General features: G+C 38.7%; 1 protein-coding gene across 2 annotated transcripts; it reads right to left on the reverse strand.

Annotated features, from left to right (window-relative positions):
• Window positions 1-969: 969 nt before the first annotated feature.
• On the reverse strand, window positions 970-14,766 carry PRDX4 (peroxiredoxin 4). 2 transcript variants are annotated; one of them, XM_032474860.1, is made up of 8 exons: window positions 14,402-14,766; window positions 11,088-11,205; window positions 8,273-8,389; window positions 6,230-6,352; window positions 5,312-5,442; window positions 4,264-4,298; window positions 2,586-2,632; window positions 970-2,364 (listed from the first exon to the last, which is right to left on the reverse strand). In XM_032474860.1, exons 1-8 carry the CDS (start codon window positions 14,637-14,639, stop codon window positions 2,361-2,363), a joined length of 813 nt encoding a protein of 270 aa, XP_032330751.1. In that variant the 5' UTR covers window positions 14,640-14,766; the 3' UTR covers window positions 970-2,360. The 2 variants fall into 2 exon arrangements, with proteins under 2 accessions (XP_032330751.1, XP_032330749.1); XM_032474858.1 differs by lacking the exon at window positions 2,586-2,632 and having other exon boundaries at window positions 1,288-2,364.
• Between the last annotated feature and the right edge of the window lie 4,245 nt (window positions 14,767-19,011).

Consider the following 19,011-nt stretch of genomic DNA (forward strand, 5'->3'; position numbering starts at 1 on the left):
TTGTTGGCCTTGGAGCCAACACAGATGTCAGCATTTTTAGCACTTACTCACCGTATTGCTCTTTTTAACCTGCTGATTTCCTTTGGGAGACTGTGGGCTTCTTGAGGGAAGGGATTGTGTCATATCCTTTTACCTGTATTGCCAGCACAGTACCTTGCACTTGTGCAGGTCATAAATAATTTCTGTATGAACAAATGCATAATTTAGGTGAATTTGGGTGTAACTTGGCTTTTGGATTTATTTAAAAAATTTTAAGGTTAAGCCTCAGGAAGGTAGATCTTTAAAAATGTATTTTTAGGATTTTACATAAGTGTACAACATTATGCCCAAATTGTGTTAATAATGGAATTGGTACACACTGCTTTGCTATCTAAGACTAAATACATAGTAACTATGATAAGCATTTTTTCTTTTAAAAGCTAAGTAAAAAATTCAGTGATTTTAGAGGAGTGTGCATGTATGTGTATGTATATGTGTAATATGTATATATACACAAACATATGAATATGCACACAGACACCCTCACACACCCTGGCATGGTGACCTTTATGGAGCTATTCACCTAAAATATGCATTTCCTCCCATTCATATATTAGTTAATTCTATTCAAAGAAATTTCAGTGACATAGTGTTGTCAGAAAGTTCATGGGTAACAAAATACAAGGATGCATTCCATGATACCATATGGGGGAGTTAAGAGTATAAAAATATCATTAACTAACAGAATAGTGGTTAATGTATTTGAGAAAAAAATATAAAACCTGGAAGTCTACTGACAGCTGGAGTTAAGGATGTAAGATTAGGTATACCCTTGGATATGGAGGAAATGATGGGAGTGGGGGAATGATTCCTTGCATGAAATTCTGGAGACGTAAGAAATCCTTGAAAGAGCTGTCCGCCACAACCACTGTGAAGCTCAGGACGCTCGCAAGGCTTACCTGCGAAGTATTCAATAGAAGATCAGAAATGTGAGGGAGAAGCAGGGCTTTATTTGTATTTATGAATCATTTCTTAAATTGAAGTATAATTTACAATGTTGTGTTTCAGGTATCCAGCAGTGATTCATTCTTTATATAGTTCAGATTCTTTTCCATTATAGGTTACTACAAGACATTGAATAGTTCCCCATGCCATATAGTAGGTCCTTGTTTATCTATTTTATATATAGTAATGCATGTATATGTTAATCCTAAACTCCCGATTTATCTTCCCACCCCCTGCTATCCCCTTTCGTAACTATAAGTTTGTTTTCTGTATTTGTGACTCTAGTTCTGTTTTGTAAGTAAGTTCATTTGTACCATTTTTTTTAGATTCCATACTTGGAACATACTTTGCTGTAGTGAAGGGTTATAAATGGCTGTTGAATTCCCATGTCCACATGCATGTCACTAATCACTTGCCATTTATGACAGAACTTGAGTGTCAGCCAGGAGGCTAGTACACCCCCAATTCTAGTGATGGCCTCCCCTGGGGTGAGGAGCTTTTTGTCAGTGTTGAGAATGGATTAGCATGGAAGACAGGATGAGGCAAATTCTCTTGGGTCCTTTTACTACATGGCATGTCTATAGATAATTATAGTAAAGCCGCTGCCATATTGGGGTGGTAAATGGGGTGATGGAATAGCACTGGAGTTCAGCTTTATATGTGGTTGTGAATAGTTGGCTACATATATTTAGTGATTCAACTTTTATTTGTTAAACTAAATATAAACATATTGTTACTTATAAATTTGGTATAAGCTGAAAATGTGAATTTAGAAAAAAAGGGGGGTCCAAAGGACTTTGTTGTATCTGGAGCAGTGAGCTCTGGGGTCAGCTGTCCCTGCCACATGCTATGGAGGGGACTGTGCTCAAAACCTCTTCTTTCCAGCCTCCCAAAGGTACAGAGAGATGAGCCACTGTGGAGTCTTAAGAGCCCAGAAACTAGAATTAGCCTGTTTGGGTTCAAAGACTGATTGTACCTTTGCTAGACAGCTATTTCTTCATCTGTAAAATAAAGAACTCAAACAGTCGCTGTGAGAATTGAGTAAAATAACACCTCTAACCTCCTAACGACGCCTGGCACCTGGCATGTACTCCATAAATGTTAGTTACTATTGCTGTTACTAATTTGAGTTAATCTGACATTTCTTATTTTGGAAAGATAGAGAATAACTGTCTACCTTTTGGCATCAGTGTCTAACTTGAACACTAAGTGTCTTTGGACTCTGACATGGATTTTTATATTCAAGAAATTAGTGCTGTAACACAGTGTGGTAATACAATGGTGAACTTTACTGAGAAGTTTCAAGCATCATGACCTGAGGAAGTATTTTCAGTTCAGTTTATCGAAATACTTCAGTTTTCCAGCTGGATCTGGGATTATCTGTTAAAGAAAAAAAATTACTCATTTAAAAAGCCTAAGTACATCATCATTAGTATGACATTAGTTGCCCATCTGTTGACTAAAGAAGATAATTATGTATCAAATTATATATGTTTAGGAAAACCTGGATTTGTCCTACCTGCTAATCTCAGCTATCCCAAGAGGCAAATCATTTGTTAGTCAATTAACATCTGTACTCAAGCACCCCCAAATTTACTTACAGCTCTTCTCTTGGCCACCAGGCTTTCATGGCATCTTCAGGTTTGATCTAATTAAGTCAAACACATTAAGAGAGCATGGCTACAGATGTTAATGTATTTTTAAAGTCATCTGCTGCTGAAGTGATGGTATGCTACAATCTGAAAAGGGGGTAGTGTGTTCAGCTGGATATTTTTGGAGGTCTAGAATGTAACCTTTTAATCTCAAACTGCAAAGTAAAAGAAATACTCTAAAAATAGCCTGAATAACTATTTACTGAATGGACAAATACTCTAAAATAAGTGCTCCCTCCTGGAGCATTACAGCCTTAGAAACCTCCTGGACTTAAAAAAAAAATTCTCACATTAACTGTTACTTGCGAGTTAGAGGTAAAGTATCTCTATCCCTATATAAAAATATAATCCGAGGGGTTTGTGCCCCCCCCAAAGTTAATCCAGTAGATAGTCAACATGTTTTCTGAAATGTCAACTCATCATCCTATGATACCCTTCTGAGTTAATCTGTCCTTGGGAGCTCTTGCTCAGCACGTGCCTGTGATCAAAGGTGGTGGTGTTCATTTGTCACTGCTGGTTTTGCTAAAAAAGCTCCAGGGCAAAGTGCTCCTTATGCTGAAGACCTATCCAGAAATGCTTTTTAAGCCTTCTCAGGTGATGCCTGCAGCTTCTATTCATATTTCTATTTGTAACCCTCACAATTCATAATTGTAAACTAACCTAGTGACTAAGTTATAAACTACCTAGTGCTCAAAGTACCTTTAATGCCTAACTTCAAACCCCCTCTGAGAGCCATCAGATCTATGTAGAGGTAGAGGTGAATAATTGGTATTGTAACATCAACTTTGATCCTCAGAGGCAAAGCTGTTTTGCAAACCCATCAAATCAGTGAAATATTACTTTACCTAATCTGTGTAAGCTTACAGAGTACATTTCTACTTCTCATTGTCTATTACTAACCATGCTTTTTTCGGTTTGTTAAGGAAGAAAGTCCTTATTTTATAATATAATAATATAATTATAATATAATTTTATAATATAATCCTTATTTTATAATATAAGTCTGTATTTTTCTTTTACCCTAAGATAATGATTTCTCCCTCCAATGCTCTAGTATTTTTCAATTTCCTAACTACAGTTTGTGTAAAATTCTTGATTTTTACATGAATGTTATTTTAAAAAGGTAGAGACAAGTTTCCAAATTGTCTTTTGGCCAGAGACTACTTCGGAGATTGTCTGTAAATTATACAGCCTCCCTAAGTTAGTGTACCTGTTTCAGTCTTTTCTTCCTTCAAATGACAAGGAGAGAAGCATTAGCTTCAGGGTTAACTAAGGCAGATTTTCTCAAAAGCTTTTTACTATACATAGAGAAGTTTTGCTTGTGACTATTTTCTTTGCCCTGAATTTATTCTACTAAGTTTCCACTGTTCCTCCTGCTTTCTAAATCATATGTTTCTGTGGATACTTGGCTTTAAAGTTCACAGTACTAAGTCCCATGTTCTGCTTCTCCAGTTTCAGCTGCTCTCCCTCCAGTCCAAAGAAGCATGTGCTCCTAGGAGCTCTGCCTAGCAGCATTGACTTCCCTGTACAAAATCAAGACAGTTCTATTACAAGGAAAGATTATCCTGGGGTTGGCATTTTTTTTGGCTCTGGCCATCCGCTTAACAGAAAAATCAGTTTGACTTACTGTTTCACTACCAGGTTTCCAACCAGCAGGGCAGACTGAAAAAACAAAAATTGGCAAAAGACAGTTAGAATTCAGTTCTCTTCAGCAACTCGGAGCTTTTCTTTTTCCAAATAAAGCTGAAAATAGAGCCTATATTAATGAGAACATTTCTAGGCCACTGAACACTTGACTTCTGTCAGCTTACCTGCTCACACCAAGGAATTTTAGTCATAGAGCTTATTAGCAGGCAGCTAATCTACTTTCATTTTTGTCAGTTATGTTTCGTTACATTTATAATATAAGAAACCAAATTGAGTCTTCCTCTCATAAAGTTGGAAAGTTTGGGAATCTGATCAACTGAAAGGTCTGAGCACAGCAAAAATTCCTCGAATGTATATTCCCTTAAACTTATCTGCTGTGTCCTGCAGTATTTTGTACTGATGCCATGGTTCACTGTCCAAAGAGACTTTAAAATTATTCAGAAGGTAAGATTTTCCCTTGATTTGGAATGCGCCCTGAGCCAGGCACCAAGTTACATTTTTAAAAGGGATATATAACATATGTTCTACTTTAAGAAGAATCTGGCCTTTTCCGTTTGGCTACTGCAAAAATTTGGGGTGAAAGGATGAACTGATGGATTACTAGTATGATGCTGAATAACCTTAAGGATTACTGAATCACTTTGAGGAAAAAAAGCGAAATCAAATAATATAAACATGCAAATAAAATGTACACTACTAAACATTGCCAGATTGGCTGGTACATTTTAACTTTATAGAAACATAATTTGAAAAATTACAGTAGCAGAAACTTTGAGCTCTTCTAAAAGGACTATGAAAATAATACTTTTCCCCCCCTCTTCAGTAAGTAGACTATATTAGTGATATTTTGTTAAAAGCACTTTAAATTATAATTTGATCTGCTTAAAAGATCTAATAATCTGAAAACAATCAATCAGAAGACTTTGGAATCATCCAAATTACTTTTAAGGTAAGAAACCAAACTAATTATGCTACTATCCCTCAAACTGAAAAATCAAAAGGCCATGATGGTTAGAAGGAAAGGGCACCTTCTCCGTGTTTGTCGGTGTACTGGAATGCTTGAACCAAACGCAGTGTCTCATCCACGGATCTACCCACAGGAAGGTCATTCAGAGTAATCTGTCTTAGGATTCCTTTGTCATCAATAATGAAGAGACCTCTGTAAAACATAAGAACGGTAGAGGTGTGGGCACGTGTTCTCAGTGAAGACAAATACTAGTTAATGTGAATCCCTGTTCCACCCACAGAAGGATGTTACCCAGAGCCCAGAACACACTGCCTACCTACTTAGCTGTATGCACGTGTCCACACCCCCATACCCATGCTTACCTACTGTATATTTTGGGATTATCACTGTGAAATGGTAGCTTTAAAATTTGTTTTTTTGTCAATGAAATGTACTGTATTGTTTACAGTGGAATCTTCATGTGTACTAGGTTTGGGATTGTACTGTAAATGAAATGATAAAGCTACACAGCAAAGCCTTCCTGTGGGTGAACGAGTGAGTGATCTTTCTTATCACTGGCTATTTAGAATGTCTTTGTATTTCCCTTTTCAGTGGTGGAAAAAGATAAGGTCACCAATATGGAAATTGCTTTTCCTTCTCAATCTCTCTATCGGTGATTCACTACTACAGCCTGGGAAAATATGCAATAGTTTGACCTACAAGACCTGCTATTGAGATAGGGGTAGCATTGCAAGAGTTAAAGTATACTAGTGATAAACATTTTCAGAGGACTTTACTATCTGTTTATTTAAGTCAATATGGATTTCAACCCAATAGTTACTAAGTAGGGTGCTTACCAATTGTTTTTAACGGTATCTTTACAACATTTTTGTAAATAGAGCACATATTTCTTGATCTAACCTTGTACCTTCTAACTCCATTTCAAGGAGGATTACAAACACATTTGTATTTATCATAGTGTAAAATCACTGAAAGGTACCTAAGGGTGTGGCCTGAGTCTTCCAGATAGACACCATAGTCCTTTGAGATCTGATGGTTCAAGTCGGAAAGAAGTGGAATACTTATTGGCCCAAGTCCTCCTTGTCTTCGAGGGGTATTAATCCTGTAACAAACAGAACATTTACCTCTCAGGGTTAAGTAAATGGCATATATTAAAAGTCAACACTCTTTCTTTGCATATGCAAACACACAACATCATATTCTTTCTCTAACAAAGACAGGCTAGTATACAGTCTATTTTCTTGCCCCCCCCCAATATATTTATATCCTTTAAACACTAAATATGGAGATATACATCACATTTTTAAATGTATAGACATACTATATGTTGCTAATCTCTATTGACAGACATTGAAACCGTATTTTTTTTTTACTTTTATCAATACTGCTGGAAAATCCTTATATTCTCAACTTTGTACACTTGTCTGATTAATTCCTAGAAGTGGAATTAAGGATCAAAGGATATGCAGCATCATAAGCATAACCTTAAAATTGTGATTGCAAGACAAAGCCTTGTGAGACAGGCAGAATACAACTGGATGGCATTTTCATGTGCAGAGAGACAAAGAAGTGTGAAGTCCACTTGAAGCAGCAAGGAAGTTACTTGTAATCTCACAGCATCAATCTTCAGATTTAAGTATTCTGTAACTTGAAACCAAGGGATGTGGACTGGGGCCTCAAGGGCAGGACACTGACACAGCAGCTAGAAAACGGGGAAATAATGCTCCAGATGTCTGCAGCCCTAGTTCTGACATCCATATACATGACATCTCATATACAGCTGAGAATGTATTCCCAAAGCTCCCTTGGGAAAGCAATCTCAAATTTTCTGGAATGACATAACTTTTTCCTTAGTGGATTTGTGTTTTCATTATTTAATTTAAATAATTTAATTTTTATTTTTATTATTTAAGTTCTTGGGAAGGTTTGTCTGAAAATTGAGTTTAAATCAAATATATTAAATATATAACGGCGTCTTAAAATGCTTCAGAGAATCAATTACTTAAGGGAATGTAAATTAAATTTAAATTGTAGCTCCTGAACTAATTAAAATTTTACATATATATACGCACATATATGTATATATAATTTACACTTATTGCTATTTACATTTAGTTATATATATACACACAAATATATATACATGTATATGTATATATATTTATGTACATAATGTGTAAATGAAGAAAAACCTGTTTTGAATTTGTTACTTTAATGAATTGAATGTTAAGTTTTAAAACCAAAATAATTCTGAACAATCTTTATTGTGCATAAAATTTTGTGAACAAAATTGAGGACGCTGTTTAAAAACTCACGTTTGACACAACATTGTAAAATGACTATCACTCTAAAAAAATGTTAAAAAAAAAAGAAAAACTCATGTCAACATGCACATTTCAAATTTTGAAACATGTTGCCTAACTGCTCTCCAGAAATGCTGAATCAAATGTGTATGTGACAGTATTATTTCTTTACACCTTTGTCAACACTGGATGAAATTCTTAAATATTTGACCTCTTGGCCAATCAGGGAAAAAAATGGCATCTTTTGTCAGTTTAATTTTCAGTTCTTTGCAATTAATTAGGTGGAACATCTTTTCATGTTTAATGAACTAAAAAATTATTTAAAGAATTATTTTAAAAGATCATTGCTTCTTAAAAAGTAATAAAAGCTGTTTTGAATTTGACTTAAACTAGACAACTGTGTAACAGAGAGAAATGATATTTTAAACATTTTCCTCCAGATTAAAGTTACCCAATTAGTCATAATAATCATACAATTCATTAGTTTTTGCTATGGATATTACATCTTTTGAATTTGACTTTTTTTTCAAAATATGAAATGTCCTATTAAATTGTTCAGCATTTTTACCATACTTTCATTGAACTAGTAGCTCTCAGATAAATTTATTCCTGAACTGTCTGATAAATAACTATATTCCTGTCATGTTAAAAGTTGTCTGCCCATAATTTAAGAGTATATCCATTCTTTTCCCTACAAATGTTAAGCGTAAGATACTGACCAGGCCAAATGGGTAAACTGTGAATCCACAGAGCATGCTACAACTTCAGTGTTTATCGATCTGAATTCCTCAATTCTATCACCAAAGGCGATAATTTCAGTTGGACACACAAAAGTGCTGAAAGTTAAAAAAAATCATTATCTTCAAAATACACAGATACCTAAAGTTTTGAATGATTTTGTTTTTATAAACACCTTTAGTATATAAAAATGAACATTAAGAACAATTTATGAACCTTCTCAAGATGTAGTCTAAAACATTGTCATTTGATCAAATATCATTTAATTAAAAAAGTATATTATAGAGTTCCCAATTACATCTTGATAAACTATATAAATTAATGGATCAGAGATGAAGCAATGGTCCCTTCTTATGGCAGCACCCCCATTTTGTCAGCTTTTATTCAATAATACTTTACATAGTGCTTTACAGCTTTCTAAAGATCTATACAAATTTTACCTCATTTCACTTTTTCTTAAACCTTCCTATACAAACCCTATGAGCTAGATGCATCTGTATCAATTTTGGAGATGAGGAAATCCTCTACCATTGCCCTCCCTTTCTTGAGAAGGTCCTCTTCTACCTTGTCTTCCAGTCCTTTTGTCAGAAGGGCATGTTTAGAGACTACTACCTTAGGGGAGTATTTTTCAAACCATGTTAGGGGCTCCTTAAGACAACTTACTGAGTTCCAACCAACATTTTTAAAAAGTAAAATAGAAAATATGAGAATATGTCACACATAGTAAGTTATGAAACATATGTATACATAAGTGCATATATATGTGTGTGTGTTCAGGAGTGATATTAAAAATGCTTAACCATCTTAACTCAGGGTTGGTTTTAGCTCTGAGGGTTTCTGAAAGGGACCAGGTGGGAAGGGCAAATTGGGGAGGGGGTTGGTATGGAAGTTTTTCAGTATTTTAAGGAGCACCAGCTGTACCGGTACAAACTGAATGTTACCCTGCATGTATGTGTTAAGTGAAAAATGTATTTCATACTGTGTGTCATGGTCAAGGAGGCCTGAAAAACAGACTCGGGACAAGTTCCCACGACAGCCCCAAGACAGGCTTTTCAGATGTCTCAGTTGTTCAAGTGGAAGATTGCCATATGCAAGCAAACAGTTCTAATCAAGATTATGTCCCTGGAAACCTGGGCTATGACATGTATTTTTAGTATTTTCCAAAAGGTAGGAATGATTGGCCCCTGCCTTCCTTCCTATTGTCCCATGAAATGCTACCTAGAGAGATATTTGCCCAACTTAAAAGTTTTGGCAGAAAACTGAAGGGTTACATTTGTGACTTTCCTTCCTTGCAGACTGTGGCAAATGCCCCAGGATTCTTCCTTCTCTAACCAGGCCCAGTCTGGCAGGCATTACACACAAACAGAAAGAAGCTCTCTTAGCTCCTTGCCCGAGAAGACCATTGCTAACATCATGCTCTAATTAGATACATCTTACTCATTACAGAGTTTTAAATAACACTGGAGAAACAGCATACTTGCTATGTTACACTAATTTCACAATTCAGGTTTAGCATCATGCATATTTAACATGTGTTACTTTTTGGTTTTACAGCAACATGAAATTAGAAGGCCTATCATTTTATATAAAAACTTCTACTTCTGGTTTCTATTAAAAATTAAGTTATATCATACATTTTAGCTAGTCAAGCCAGAGTACAAGTTGATTAGAAAGAAGCAAGTTCTTACTAATTTAATAAAGATTACGTATTATGTAGATTCATGATTTGTTTTAGCCCCAATGTACAAATTTTTACGAGAATTCTATTTGGATTAGAGTAGGGGTCAGCAAACTTCACTCCACAGGCCAAATCCAGCCGATCTTAATTTTTTTAAATAAAGTTTCAGTGGAGCACAACACTATTCATTTGTTATTGTCTATGGCTGTTTTGTGCTACAATTGCAATGTTGAGTAGTTGCAATAAAGATCATTTCAAGACTAAAACATTTACTATCTGGCCCTGTACAGAAAAAGTCTGCTTACCCCTGGCCTAGAGACAGCCTAAAGATAGGAGCTTAAGTATATCCTCCCTGGAAGTTTAAATTATATTTAGAGTTCTAGATTAGTCCTAACGGAAAAAGGACCTTAATAATACAGTGGCAAAGATAGAAGAATCTTCTTACTTTTTGTAACCAAAAAATATATTTAAAAAAAGACAGAAGTTGGGATAAGTCTCTTTGGTATCTTTTCACTTTCATGGAATTTGAAAAACACTCAAAATTAAATCCTCAATGTGACTAAAGCTGCAAGAGTATTTACTGTGAGTCAACTTTCTATCTACAAGTGTTCACTGTCACACAGTTAAAGAGAACTCCCCATAACCATAATTCATATTAATAGGTATTATTCCTTAAGCATTTGCAATATTTTCAGGAAAATGTTCAAATCACAGGAAAGCAACAGATGCAGCAAAGAATACAAATAATAAAACCATAAATGGCATCACTAGAGAAAAAGACTTATACATTTTTCAGTTAACAGATTTGTCACATAAGTTTTGTTATTAAATGCTTTCTAAAATATTCTCAATCCATTTTCTTGCATTAATGAATATAATTGTGGTTTTTCTCTAATGATTAATTATGTTAACTCAATCATGTGGATATAAGTATAAAGTATTGGGGTCAATGGCTTATGATTCTGAAATACCCAGTAGATATTACTTTCTTAAAAAAAATTCATCTCAGCTTGTCCTTTAAGAACAAGTGCTAAATAATGTCTAACTGTTGGATATTCTTGAATAATGACTGATATTGACTGAGGTTTTGCTAGCTGCTATATACACGTATTACTTACAAATCAAGTGGATAGAAGAAAAAAACCAGGTATTTTCCACGGTAATCAGTTAACTTCAGCTCCTTGAATTCTCCATTTATCACAGCTGTTCCTTCCCAATAAGGTGCTGGCTTGGAAACTAAGAAAAAAATATGATGTTCTATGACAACGATAAGTTTGGTGGGATGACAGAAGAACATCTTTAGGAAATCACTAAAAATTAGGGCTTCTAAATCTTTGGACCTCTTTAGCATCGTGGTGATGCTGATGGACTTCTCAGGCTAGTGTTATTGAACACATAAAATAAAATACTTAGAATTACAAAGGAGACCAATTATGCTGAAATGCAATTATCAAAATATCAAAAACCAAATTGGTGATATAGTAATATTTGTGCCCTATTATTAACACTTTAAAACTGCAAGATCTAGCAGTGATCTCATAACTAACCACTCAAGATCATGATGAGTATAAATGATGCTTCAGTATACTTGGAACAACCATAATGTGGCATGAAAATATCTGTGATTATACTGGAGACAGGTACAAGCAAGTACTGTTGAAGCTAATGTGGTTTGTTGCTGATGTTCATAATGGAAAGAAATGTTAAATTTTAGTTGGAGGTTAGTGAAATTGAAGACTTTGTCTCCCATTCACGCTCACAGACCCCCTACAATCCTTCCCTGCACTAAACCTTACTGGATACTTCACTGTAACCACTCCAAGTTAATCGCCTTCCTACATTTCAAGTAATTAGATTTTCCATTCTCTAACAGCAGTCTTCCAGATACACTAAATTAAACATTTTCCAGTTTCTCACATATACACGGAGGACCTGCTGCTACCTTCAAGGAGTAGGAAATTTGCAAATACGTCAGGCTAGAAGTGTAAAAATCCCAGACCGTGGGATTATTTTTCAGGGCTTTGAAAGAGGAGACCCCCTTGAACAGGTTTCAAGTGACCTAATGGAAATTTAATAGCTCACACTGCTCTCTTGTAAGGGTATGCTGTAATTCTAGCCAACACACCTTGATAATAATGTACCTGGATCTTCTGTTAACACATTCAGATAGACTTAAATTTTCAGAACCATTACATACATTAAAGCCAATACTTGCTTCAAAGTCTGACTAAGGTTCCTAGAAAGTAAGGCTTATAATAGCCAGCATTTATTATATTTTGTATAATAGCCAGCATGTTTGGTCACTCCGAAAATAAAGACAAACTTAAGATGAATTTCTCTGTGAAGTTAATATATAACATGTGATTACTCATCATGAACCAGCAGCCTAGCTCACAGAAATGCCCTGCTCTGATTAGATAAAGGCCAGGATGGAGAATTCGATAGCAGAAGGATACAGAACCATATATGCTTTACATACGTTACTTAAAATGCTACTGAAGTGTGAGGTGATAATTGTAATGACGTGCTACAATGATAGCTCTTAATGATTGTAGCATATTGGGAAAACCAATAAAACTGAAAAATTTTGTTCTGAAAATCTTGATTTCGGAAATTTGGGGTTTCTGATTTAAGAACTGCAGTGTTTAAAAAAAAGTGTCATCAATTTCTAGAGCAAAAAGAATGCCGTTTGCTAAGATCTACAAATGGAATTTCCAAAGCAATCCCTTGAATCTATTAAAAAACAAACAAAAATTGTCCCAAATATAAATCATATAATTAACAAAGATATTGGCAAATGCAGAGCAGTATAAAGAATATTTAAATCCCCTGTCCCCATTATCCCCTCCAATTTAATTACTGTTAACATTTTGATGTTATTTCCTTCCAGTCTTTTTTAAACACACAAATTTGGATCAGGTAGCACCCCACTTAAAAAAAATGAAACAGTAGATCATGAACAGCTTTTCATGTTACTAAAAATTATTTGAAAGTATTAATAGCTCCATAATATTACATTTTATGAATAAAACTCCTGGTATCTTTAATTCTAGATGAGCCTACCTATGACAGAAATGTAGCAAATACCTAAAATTTGAAAAGGTTTGCTGGTAGAGGGAAATCTCTTGTTACTATTTTTGGCTTCCATGAGCAGACTTGGATGGGATTTGTTATGGGAAACATATATAATGCCAGTAAACACTTAACTGGCTGACATATTTCAAAATATCTTCCCAGGCAAGTAAAACCAACGGGACTTGGAAATATTGATTTTAAAAGTACAAGACTAGCTTTTTTAAAAACAAAAATCAAAAAATAACTTTCAGTAGGAAAGAACTGCAAATGTTTAAGGAGGCAAAACAGTTTTTTTTCATTTATCACTCCCACTCCATCCTAAGTCATAAGAACATCCCATGTAACACTGGGGATTCAGAATTGTGCAGCATTACTTTTTCCACTGTACATGGACACGGAACATGCTGTAACTGGACCACAAAAGCCAATAAACATCTTCAGAATGCCAAATGGTCAGTAGGAAAAGCAGGTTACTTAAATGCGAACAAGGGACAGTTTTTATCTTTTAGCCCCTAGCCACTTCTTTTTGGCTAGTCTTAACATCCAGATGCAGCAGGCCACGACTTTCTCAGTATCTACTTAGTCTGACGTGTCCTTCCTGAAAGTGGTCATTAGCTGTGTACATTGGACAGAAATGCAAATAACCAAAAGGCAAATTGGCAGGACACAAATTTGGCACTAGGTTTATCATCAGCCCAAGTGCATTACTTCTAACCTCCTTTCCTCGGTTTCTCTACAAAGAACCTCCACAGTCCACACTGTAACAAGTTCTTCATTTCTGAGAAACACAAAGAATACCCATTAACTATATAGGTTTTGGGGAAGGTGGCTTTGAATACTCTCTGTAAGATGCAACAACAACAAAAACAAAAAAAAGAAAAATGAAATGTTTATCCTCCTGAGCATTTTGTTTAGTCATTTTTCTGTTTAGTCAAACTTTCTGTGAATCATTATTCAACTTATCAATGCATTCTTCCCCGAAATAGTACTCGAAAACAGACGCGATGTGTTGCAGACACTTTGTCTAAGGAAGTGTTTCAGTTTGCACAACATCCTCGATGCCTGCAAGCCCGGGACCAGGGCCACGCTCGTCCCCTCATCTGCGGCTTTTGGGGTAACCACTACTTCTTCCAAAATCTGATTAGTGGAACCCATCCCTTTCTTCACACCTGGAACCCCCCTCCACCTCACAGGAGAGAGTCAGGCTCCCCCCTGGGATTGAAGGCAGCCCAGGGGGTACCGCCAAAGCCAGGCCCCGGGGTAGCCACAGCAACTAAAGTACACGTGTCTCCTGGCCCTCTCCACCTCCCGCCTCCCTCTGCCACCGCTCACCCCGCCTTGGCCGGGCACCACCTACTCTTGGCTTTGCTGAGGTGCAGGGAGTGGTCGGCGACCGAAACCCGGGACGCCTCCCCCGGGTACACTTGTCCACCCGCATAGAAGTGGCACTCCTCTTCGCGAGTTCGGAGCCTCTCCTCTGCCTCCGAGCCCCTCAGAGCTTCAGCCGGCAACAGGAAGAGCAGTAGCAGCAGTAGCCTTCGGCTGGGGCCGGGGGCCGGAGTCGTCGCGGGTAGCGGCGGCGGCGGCGCCTCCATGACCACGCGGGTGCAGTCGCACGTCCCCTGGTTCCAGAGCCGCTTCTCCCGCCGCCAGACAGCTACAACTGCGCGCTCAAAGCGCGGCCTCGCGAGACCTGCTTCGCCTTCTCCTCTCCCCCCACCCCCACCCCCGCTCCCCGCGTTCCCGGCTTCCCGGGCTCCCCCTCCCCCCGCCCCGCCACGTGGGCGGCAGCCCCGCCCGCTCGTCCCCCTGCTGGCGTTTGCGCCTGCGCCCTGGGGCGGGCCAGGGTCGGGAACTTAGCCTAACTCTGCAGGGCGGCGTTGCCCGTGACTGGTCTCACGCGCCTCGTCTCTGGCACTGTTTTAGACATTCTTTTACGCTCTTCTCTTCCACAAAGCCTCACCACCGTACATCATCCCCCGCAAAGTGAAACTAACCTATAAGCCTTTGAATGGCTTGCATTTTATACTTCTAATAGGGACTTTTTTCCTTGAAGTGATCCGTGTTAATAGTGCCATGACTCTCCCCAACCCCCGCCCCTAGTTGCAGACCTTTTAAGTCCTGGGAAAACTTGAAGAAAAGCCTAACCATTTACTTAGGCAACGCAAACAGGGGGTTTGGTGACTTAAGCCTGTCTCAAAGGTGTCTTTTTTTTTGACTTAAAAGGTTCCCAGAAAACCAAACTTTCTCCCAGCACAGTGTAGTTCCATCTTCTGGCAATTACCCCATCACATTACAGGAGGCTTCAGCAGCCTCTCTGCCCCAAGGGTCCCTTCTGTTTTCCTGTGAGCTACAGTCATCTTTATGAATCCCACAGAAGCCATTCAACAATGTCTTTCCTCTGTTAGACTGTCAGCTCCCTGGGGTCAAAATCGATGTCGAATTCTTGTTTCCCAAGGCACCTGGCGCATGGTGAGCATTAATTCAAGTTGCTCTCACGTATTATATGCTTACTCCTTGTGACAACCCTTGGAAGTAGATAGGAAACCTGCCCTTCCAAACTCACCCCTCACTCCAGTCCTGACCATTGTAGAACCCGGAAGAGTTTGTAGCGAATAAAGCTAAAGGCCTCTGGTCCACTCCTCCGTCGCCCTCTCCCGCAATCCCCCCCACCCCCCACTCCGCGGGTATTTGCGCCTGCGCCCTGGGGGCAGACCCAGGCCGCGCCGCATCGCGCAGCTCTGTAAACCTTTTCTTGGCGTCGACAGTGGCTGGTGTCCTGCCTCTCCCCCTGACCCCGACGCCTGGCCGCCCTCATGGTTGTTTTAGGTCCTGCTCATCCTTCCAGGTCCATCTCTTCCACAGAGCTTCACCGGAGACGGGCCTCCCGCCATTGCCGTGATTGGCCGTCCGCCATTACTGGTGACTGGTAGGTTTTAGACCCTCACAGCCTTCCGCGCCCACCTCCCCTGCAGAGCCTCGCTACCGCGCACCACCCTTCCTTCCCGCCCCACAAAGCTGAAACTAGCCCTTCTGTCTCGAAATGGCTTACTTTATACCTTTAACTCCCTCACTCCGGTCCTGACCATAATATGGTCTGCTTTTTGTTTCCTGTGGGCAAAGGAGGGAGCCACCTCTTTTGCTTGGGGGGGGGGGACGGTGGGGCGGGGAGTATGTCCTTACCCATAGCATTGTCTGTGACTTCTTCAGTCTCCGGGGGCCCGTTGATAGGAGTCCTTGGACGAGGCAGCTCTCGCGTCTCCCATTCTTCCCCTTCCCCAGCCTCCTGCTCCACGTGGAAGGGGATTGGGGCTCGGGGGGTTCGGGACTGAGTCCCAGAGATTCTGCTCAGGCCTATGCCTCGAGGCCGGCTTCGGTGATCCATGTTGACCGTTGGACAAACAGCCTCAAAGCCTCAGTGATCTCTAGGCCCTGAGCTGGGTCTCTAAATTTAGAAACTGGGAGAGGAAGCTTGGGGAGCGTATTTCCTGACACCTCTGCTCTGGACTGAGCTGAGGTGCCCCAGTTGGCAGCAGGGGCTGCCCACCAAGTGGGCCCCAGTGAACCTCCTGCCCACTGGAGAGAGTGGCCAGGTAAGCCAGCTCCCAGACACTAACTGTACACCCCTCAGTTCCACCGGAACCCCCTGGCAGCTGACATTCTGGGTGACAGTTGCTCTGAATCTTTCTGTCCAATGATAAACCCCGAGTGCCTGCCTGCTGCAGGTAGACATTGTGCTGTCACATGGCAGTCACAAGGAGGCTTGGGTGGAGCCCTACCCACGAGGCACTCACCATCCAGCTGGAGTCAGCTGCCCATGTTAATAAAATAAAACCATTAGACACAGGGAGGTGGTTCTATATATATAGAAATACCTGGGGAGCTTAAGAACATTAAAGTGTATGAACCAAGCCCCAGAGATGGTGGTTTAAGGGGTGTTTGGGGGGGGGGTGGTGTCCGAAGAGTGTATGGTTTCACAAATGGTGTGTCTGCTGAAGAATCACCGCTGATGGAGGTTAAGAGCACACGTTGTAGACTCGGCTGTTTCTAGGCTGTAGTCTGAGCTCTGCCTCTTATTGTCCTTGTGGCCTTGGGAAATTAATTTAACCTCTCTGAGCCTTCGTTTCATCTGCAGATGGGAGTCATTAATACCTTCCCCATGTTGTAAAACCGAAATGATACAAGTTTCATGATATAAATATAAAACCTGACTTGGATGTGGACCAGACTGAGGGACTCACTTCTAACGCACATGACAGGAGGAATGCTTTGTGACTTCTGAGTTAGGGTCATATAAAGGATAGTTTCTGTCTCACACTTACATTACTCATTCTGAAGAGGACTTACTATTCAAAAGATTTTTTTGAGATACAGTTCACGAAACATTTAATTTGTCATTTCAAAATGTATAATAAATTCAGTGACTGTTAGTATAGTTGCAGTGTTGTCCTTTCTGCTTATTGCTAATTCCAGAACCTCTCCCTCACCCCCAAGAAAGAAACCTCATTCCTGTTAGCAGTTGATTCCTCCCTTCCTGCTAGCCCCTGGCAATGACTAATCTGTTTCCTCTCTAGAGATTTGCCTATTCTGGACATTTAATATAAATAGAATCATACAACATGTGTCCTTTTGGGTCTGACTTCTTTAACTTAAGTGTAATGTTTTCAAGGTTCCTCTCTGTTGTAGCATGTATTAGTACTTCATTTCTTTTTTATTGTAGTAAAATATACACAATACCATTTTACCATTTTTAAGTGTATAGCTTAGTGGCATTAAGTACATTTACTTTTGTTGTGCACTCATCATCACCATCCTTCTCCAGAATTTTTCATCTTCCTATTCTGTAACTAAGCTATACTACCCCCCCCCAGCTCCTGGAAACCACCATTTTATTTTCTGTCTCTGAATGTGGCTGCTCTAGGTACCTCATATAAGTAGACTCATAAAATATTTGTCTTTTTCCATCTGGCTTCTTTCACTTAAACTTAATAGTTTCAAGGTTCCTCCATGTTGTAGCATGTATTGAATAATATTCCATTGTGTAGATATACCAATTTTATTTGCCCATTCATAAATTGATGGATATTCAATTTGTTTATACTTTTAGACTATTATGAATAATGATGCTATGAACATTCATGTACAAGTTTTTCTGAGAACATATGTTTTCAATCCTTAGGTATACATCTAAGACTGGAATTGCTGAACTATATGGTAACTCTATATTTAACTTTTTGAGGACCTGCCAAAGTGTTTTCCACAGCAGCTGTACTATTTAACATTCACACCAGCAATGTACGAGGGGTCCAGTTTCTCCACATCCTCTTCACTTTTTGTCTGTTTTTTTGATCACAGTCATCTTAGTGGATGTGAAGTGGTATCTTCGTGATTTTGATTGGCATTTACCAAATGTTTAATGATGTTGAGCATCTTTTCATGTGTATTGTCTTTGGAGAAATGTCTATTCAGATCGCTTGCCCATTTTATAACTCGGTTTTTCTCTCTGTTATTGAGTTGTAAGGGTTCTTTATATATTCTGGATACTAAACTTTTATCAGATATATGATTTAAAAATATCTTGTCCCATTCTCTGGGTTTTCTTCTTACTTTATTGATAGTGTCCTTTGGTGCAAAAGGTTTTAGTTTTGATGAAGTCTAATTTGTCTATATTTTTGCTTGCTTGTGCTTTCTTGTCATGTTTAAGAAGCCATTGCCTAATCCAAGGTCATAAAGCTATAAACCTAAGTTTCCTTCTAAGAGTTTTATAGGTACAGCCTTTACATTTAGGTATTTAATCCTTTTTGAGTTAATTTTGTGTATGTTGTGGGGTAGGGGTCAGGACTACTCTTTGAGTACTTACTGTGTGCCAGACACTGCCATTGGAGGGCAGTAATAATACAACGGACATGTCCTATGATTTTTGAGCTGAAACTCCAAGGACACTCACAGATATTAGTCAATGGTCAC

The sequence above is a fragment of the Camelus ferus genome, chromosome X, assembly GCF_009834535.1.
Source record: "Camelus ferus isolate YT-003-E chromosome X, BCGSAC_Cfer_1.0, whole genome shotgun sequence".
In the NCBI taxonomy this organism is placed as follows: domain Eukaryota; kingdom Metazoa; phylum Chordata; class Mammalia; order Artiodactyla; family Camelidae; genus Camelus; species Camelus ferus.